At 42.0% G+C, this 7,100-nt stretch overlaps 1 protein-coding gene across 1 annotated transcript; it reads right to left on the bottom strand.

Annotated features, from left to right (window-relative positions):
• Window positions 1–2,889: 2,889 nt before the first annotated feature.
• Window positions 2,890–6,396, bottom strand: LOC104507261 (rho-related BTB domain-containing protein 1-like). Its single transcript, XM_010148484.1, has 3 exons — window positions 6,305–6,396; window positions 4,700–4,805; window positions 2,890–4,201 (listed from the first exon to the last, which is right to left on the bottom strand). Exons 1-3 carry the CDS (start codon window positions 6,356–6,358, stop codon window positions 4,032–4,034), a joined length of 330 nt encoding a protein of 109 aa, XP_010146786.1. The 5' UTR covers window positions 6,359–6,396; the 3' UTR covers window positions 2,890–4,031.
• Window positions 6,397–7,100: the final 704 nt, after the last annotated feature.

The raw sequence follows: 7,100 nt of genomic DNA, 5'->3' as shown, positions 1-7,100 counted from the left end.
GGAGACTCGTGCTAATGCTGCTGGATCATATTAGTAGATCAAAAATCTAAGGGGATACAGGAATGGCAAGCAGCCACGTTAAAGGCACCTCCCTGCATAGTACACACCTTGGATTCCAACCCAGAGTAAATAAATGCTGGCCTATCTGGTGACAAGACTATGAAGACTGTGATCTAGAAAAAAAGGGACAGAATCGGGACAAAACTATAGTTTCATCTGACAAAGCGAATCTCTTCACCAGACTGTAATTTTTAAAAGTCTGGAAGAACTGAAGTATTTCACCATCCTGGAGTTTAGGTACCAAAATTAATACTATTTAGTTCATTAGATCTTTACTTAAACCTCTTTGTACAGAAGCTGGAAGACTTGGCCCTCAGAGCAGGATTTCCAAGATGCCTTCCACTGGTCTCCCAGTTCTTACTGGAATATGGAGAAAGCTCACGGATTTTACAAATCAAATGTGCCTAGGCATAAGTTATTCTTGGAACCATAGAATGGTTTGGGTTGGAAGGGACCTTAAAGATCATCTAGTTCCAATCCCCCAGCCTTGGGCAGGGAAGGCATAGCTGTGGGTAAGTTGCTGAAGGATCAGGGCAATGAAGCCCTGTGTTGCTCTCGCCTCAACTTGCTCTGGTACAATCCTGCTTTCAGCGCTCGGAAGGGACCTCCGGATTAGTCTCTTCCACTAGGCACCCCTCCTCAAGGCACCCACAGTTTAGTCTAGCTAGCTTACCTGAGCACACTTTGAGGCCTGATATGACTAAAAGACAGGGATGAGTTGCTCTTCAGTGAATGAAATCAGTGAGCTGGGGCTGAAGTCTGGCCAATCCCATCTTACGCACAAACCGCTGCTATTTCCGGCTTTGGTGTGCTATTTGTGGGTGGGGAGCCACGGAAACCCGTTTGTATTGTGATGCAGAGGAACTTGCTCGCAGAAATTCTGCCTTAAAGAACGAATAGAAAAACACTGTTTCTATAGAAATAAACTGAATGAGACTCCCAGAAACAAAGGGCATACAACTTCTTCTACGTGGTCTTAATATTTAAAAAAGAATGCTCTGAACAGCAGCGCTTCTGATTTTTCCTTCCTTCCATGCTACCGGGTTTATCATAATCGATCAAAACATTTTCATCCCATGTCACCACTTTTTCTGTTGAGCCTGTTACCTTTTCTAACAGTAAGATCAAAGAAATAAAATTTCACTTCCAAAAATAAGTCCCTGAGATACGTAATGTTCTCATGAATCACAGTGCTACAAAACGTACGCTGCCTGCTGCACGCGGTTCCTTTCCCTGTCCTCGGCATTGCTGAAGAGCTTTAAAAAAAACCCCTCACCACAGTGGCATTCTTTGCATGGCATCCTGCAAAAATCCTCTAGAAAAGCACCAGCTTTGTACCTCTACCAATCAAACAACCTGTCTTCGGGGATAATAGTCCACTAACGGGTAATAAGAGATTCTGTACAACGGTGACAACTAAGGCAGCGCGAAAGCAGGGAAAACAGTGTCTGTAAAAAGTTTAGATCTTCCTGAAAACCTTATGGACTTCCTGCTGTTTACCTGCATTTTTCATCCCACTATCTGCCATGACTAATTAGTTTCATGTCCCTTGGGCAATATCATGGTAATTAAATATCAGAAACCATGGGGAAAAGTGGCAAGAGATTTTTTTTTTTGCTCTACAGTTTAACACTAAGGGACAAGCACTGACCTTGCACCAGCGTATTCAAACACCAGGATTTCCTTGTGACATTCCCAACCATAAATCCTAATACGCCATGCAAGGATCGGTTCAGTAAAATTCCATGAATGGTACCACAACGGAAGGCTTACAAGCAGCACTAAAAAGGCTGACACTTAATGCAAATTTTAGGAAGCTTCTTCAAAGAGCTGGGAGACAATTTGTAACTAAACAGTTTTATTGACTGTTTTTTTGCAAAATAAAAAACACAAAATAACCACCAAGATTAAAGGCCATAGACAGCATTAACCAAATGAACCAGCCACTTGGTTATAGTAGCTGATAACTAGCACAACTGGATATTATTGCATATACCTCAGGTTCCTTTATATACCCATTACAGTTTGGCAAGATTACAATCGTACAGTAGCTTTGGTTGTGTAAAACCTAGTAGCAATACTTACTTAAATGTGACTGGTTAACATTTTATAACAACTGGTATTAATCTCATCTTAGCCTTGACACATCTTCTCTCATCCATTCTTCTCCACAATACACATTAGCACTGACCAAGAATAAAGAGACATATTTGCAACCATCATTTATAGCCCTTCTTTATCACTGTACGGTGATGAATCTTAAAAAGGGGCAGGAATCTGTTACTTGCTTTCCTTACAAAAGTTTGTAGAGCAGCATCTCTTTCCACGCCGGGTGGCTTCTACCATCCTGTGGTAGCATCTGCCAAGAGTGAGTCCGTTCTGAACGCAAATATGTAGAGGTGTATATGGCTTTCGGTCCAAAGCCTGTCCTGACCTACAGTACCGGGGTTTGACTGTACTGCCTTGCCTTTGAATACAGAGAAAAACCACAGACAAACAGACTTTCACATTGATATGCTGAGCTGCCAGCACAAAACAGCATTAACGAACCTAATGCGCAATACTACCTCGGTTACGGAATTGTGCCTGAGACGCTGTACAGGATTGCATGTGTATGTTCTACAGTCTATGTAGTTTAGTTTTGGTCTTTTAAAAAATGCTCTCATCCTTACATAACCTAGTGTAACACTGCAGCTTTAGAGCAACGGTTGATAAAAAGTCATAAACATACAGGCTAGTCGAAAACACTGGAGGCTTTCCCTCCCCTCCCCCCCTTGCACCACTTGTGCAGAGTTCCTGCCTTTCTGCCATCATTTTTCCCCCAGCTTTCTGGGAATACCTACATCCAAGGGAAATACACGATCTACTTAAAAACAATCTAACATCTTGAGTTCTACCTGGGAAAAGCTATAAAACAATTTGGGTCAAACTGAAGCGATCTTCTGTGTGAAGACCCTTCTTCATTTACAAAATACTGTAACTAGATAACTCCTACTTGGTTTTGCAGCCCTTTCATTTGCTTGCAGTGAAGCAAGAAGGAATTCGGCATGAGGAATGGCTGCATGGTTAAGATCCCACAGAACAAGGTAACTGCCATGCAGTAATTCAAATGCAAGCAGTGCAACTGCTTTTGGTATTCAGATCCATACTTCTATAAGGATATAAATTAATAAGCCCTTCTAAATGATTTTAGAAATATTCTCTTTGATCTAGACATATAAAACCTCTGAATACTTAGAATCACTAGATTTCACATGGCCCACAGAGTCATAATTATTTGCACTTACATGGCAAATATTAGAAATACATTTGCCTGCAGTTGAGCAGGTAATTATACTGCCTATTATTCAGCTGAGCAAAGATCAAGCACTCTATATCTTGCAGTTATTGGATCTTATTCTAACCCTTTACTTCAGAAAGGGGAAATGAACATCTAATTATATTACCAGTGCACAGTACTTAGTTTAAAAAAGACAACCTATGCTAGGCATCTAGATTTTTTCCTAAGTTGACTTTCTATGAGATACTCTAAAAGCGGTCTCTTACGACTGAAGATTGTCTATTTCACTGTACTCGCATAGTAAAAATAGTTAAAATCTAATTACAAAGCTGCTACATGGTTATTTTGTGGTCTGTAAAATAAAACGTTATCCAGAATTTTATCTGAACAAAATACACTAGACAGTATAAAAATATTTCCCAATTGGAGGTTGAAACATTAATGCTGGATTTTTGTTTTGTATAAAAAGAAATGTAATCACGGTAGACATTTACCTGCTTACCAGCCAAAAATATACATATGACTTTGAGGAGCTGTTCCAGGCTCACTTTCAGTGAGCTTGTGCTTTTGACCCTAGCAGTAATAAATGCACACGTGGACCAAAGTTTCTTGAAAACCTGAACTACATTTTGTTCCTAAGAATAAGACTAATTTCTGACACTGGCTATGGATTTCCACTTATTTGTGTTGTTCAGGCAACTACTGCAGAGGAATTCCAGAAGCACCACTTCCGCTTTGAATGATGTTTATTCAGTGCAACATCTTCCTTTTCTCTTTCCTTTTTTACTCGCTGGTAGTGATCTTCTTCCTTTAAATACCACACAGGCGGCCAGCGATGCCTCTCAAAATATTCTTGATTATCTGATTAAAAAGAAAAAATCAAAAATCCCCCAAACAAGACTGTAAGATTCACAGATCCCAGAAATGTCCATGCCACTAATCACTTATCCACTTTCTGTTAGCCAGCTTATTGAGGATTCCCCCCATTTCCTCATATGCCTTTCTTACAGGGTGAAAAGACTTTGAAGGTGGGTGCACTCAAGAGGCCTTAAACCACCAGAGTGTAAAAAACCAAGCCCTTTACAGGGTGTATTTTTCATTGTGGAGCCTAAGAATAGCTCTGTTCCTTTCAGCATTACTGAAGTAGGTATAGAATATAATGCTTGCCCAGGAATCAGGCTAGTGGTTATGACCTCACTTTACAGAGAAGAAGAATTCACAAATGCTACTCAAGATAGCGCAGAGGGTCAATCTCATGGCTTAGCTACCTGAGCTCATCTTTGTCTTCATATTTAATCAACTGGGTGGGGAGAAAGAAGGAGAAACCTCATGAAAACTGGGGAGGAAAGCTGCCCATACCTGAAGATTTAGCTTTGATTTCCTTGCGGAATTTGGAGCAAACACTGTTGTAATGGGTGCAGATGTAGTGCAAGCACCAAGCTGCCAGCTGGTTAGCATTGTGGAACTGTAAAGGAAAACAAAGAGCTTAGTACACTTCCTGAAGTTATCATTCATTTTGCAGCCCCAATTAACAAGTAGAGCTACAATGGTCCCCAGCAGACTGTACCCGGCAGCACTCTCCCAAGCATACAGTGGAGCTTTGGAGGCTGAAGTGGCCTCTAGGTGCCCTTGACCTTGTTGCACAATGCCGCTGGAACAGCCAGTGGCCCCAAAGGCTGGTGAATAGGTGCTCAGCGCGCACAGCACGGACAAACTGCATTCAGCCCCACACGGGATCTGAACCCAAGGCAGGCTGGACCTGAAGTTTCTGGTACGATCGTCGGTGTCTGACGAGAGTCAGACATCCCTATCAGTTACTGCAAACCCTGCTCTGCAGTAACTCCCTGGAAAATGTGCTCCTTGATAGAAATCAAGTATTACTGAAAGCTCAATACAAAATCCTGTACAAGCTTTCTGTGGTCGTAAGAAAGCAGAGGTGTAATGCAAGTCAGACTGAATAGCATGTTTAACTATTTTGGCGTTCTGACTGTCTGCTATGATCCTCTCAGGTTATAAACACATCATATTGATGTAGGTACTGGGCACAGAGGATATCCTAACAGCAGTTGGACATATTACATCTGTCTTCAACCACCAGAAAACGAAAGAAAAAACACACTTCATAAATTCAAAATTAAGTGAAGCGAGCTGCCTTGTCCTGGAAGGGGTTCAGTCCTGGTCCTGCTACAGCAGTATAGGTATTGCAACAGGGGCACTTGACAGGAGCTGCAGGAAGCCGCGTGCTGGCCAGCTGGTACTGTATTTCAGTGCTACTTTAAACCCCAGCCAAGCTGCAGACAGAGTCATCATCACTGTGCAATCAAGAATAATAAAATTGAAAAAAACCGTCACTTGTACTACTGTATCTGGGAGACCGCTGTAGCACGACCTTTGGAAAACAGAGGTGTGTGGTTTAACTGCGAGCTGGGGCTTCTCTCTTCCCATGGTTTCTGGGACTCAAGAAACACTGAAACACGTGTGAACATGAAGTAGTGGGATTTGCGCTCAGCCTGAACGATTAGATGACTGGCTCTGAGTAGCTGCTCTAAGTGTCAAGTCTAAGAATACAAAAAACGTTGCCTGTGCAATACAGGTGTAAATATACCCCCAAGAACTGAACTGAAAGGAAGCTATGACTCATTCACCATTACAAAGCGCAACAGCTTCACGACGTTGCATTTCATGTTACTAAAGCATGGCCATGAGAATGTGGAGCTTGGAAGCTCCACAAGCAAGAAAAACTAAGATTTGAAAGACAACTCCTCCGAGATTAAATAGATGTTTCACCTTTGAACTAATGGAAAAAACCTTACTTAAAATAGAATGTGAAACTAAGCTTTATTGTCGGTCATTCCCAGCATTGCAGACTTTGAACCACTCAGAAACAATGCTCAAAGCCAGTAAGGTACTAAAAGCAAGTCCTGCAGCTGGCCGGAGTATCTTTAAAAGACAGTGCACACTGACCTGTGCCAATTCCAAGTAGGACAGTACTTCTCCATCTATTGCGATGCCGCTCATGGAGGCTTTTGTCAGCTCTTGTACCGCATGCTGTTCTGTTAGAGGAGAAAACTCATCACTCGCATGGGAAACGGTCACATTTCAAAGTCAGATCACCCACAAGTAGTAAAAAACCAAGGCGGCATGTTCTCCCTCCTAGTGTTAACTCCAGCATTATGCAAGTGACACATTCACCCAGATACCCTGAGCACCTTCAGATCTGAGTTTTTCTGTTAGAGGAGAAAACTCATCACTCGCATGGGAAACGGTCACATTTCAAAGTCAGATCACCCACAAGTAGTAAAAAACCAAGAAGGCATGTTCTCCCTCCTAGTGTTAACGTTAACTCCAGCATTATGCAAGTGGCACATTCACCCAGATACCCTGAGCACCTTCAGATCTGAGTGAGGTCAGATTCTGGCCTTTAGAGTTGCAGCTGGAGATTCTGCATCACAGGTATAAACTGTCTTGCTCAGAGCACAGTCCGATTCTGCATCACAGGTATAAACTGTCTTGCTCCAGTGGAGCACAGTCCATATGAGGATTTGCCCCTTCGCCTCAATCCAAACTATTTATTTCTGGTTTCACACATGATTCTTATCTCTTGCTTACAGAAAGCGAGCCTGCAATTAATAACCACTAATAGAAGGACAAAGTTCAGCAGCCACTGGTCTCTTTCTGGCAGGAAGGATGGATGCAATATTCAGTATAAATCAGAAATATGGATCAGATGTCTCTTTTGAGTAATAGAAAAGCAACAGCC

This window comes from Eurypyga helias, unplaced genomic scaffold (assembly GCF_000690775.1).
Source record: "Eurypyga helias isolate BGI_N326 unplaced genomic scaffold, ASM69077v1 scaffold11283, whole genome shotgun sequence".
Lineage (NCBI taxonomy): Eukaryota > Metazoa > Chordata > Aves > Eurypygiformes > Eurypygidae > Eurypyga > Eurypyga helias.
This window is presented reverse-complemented; position numbering and strand designations above follow the sequence as displayed.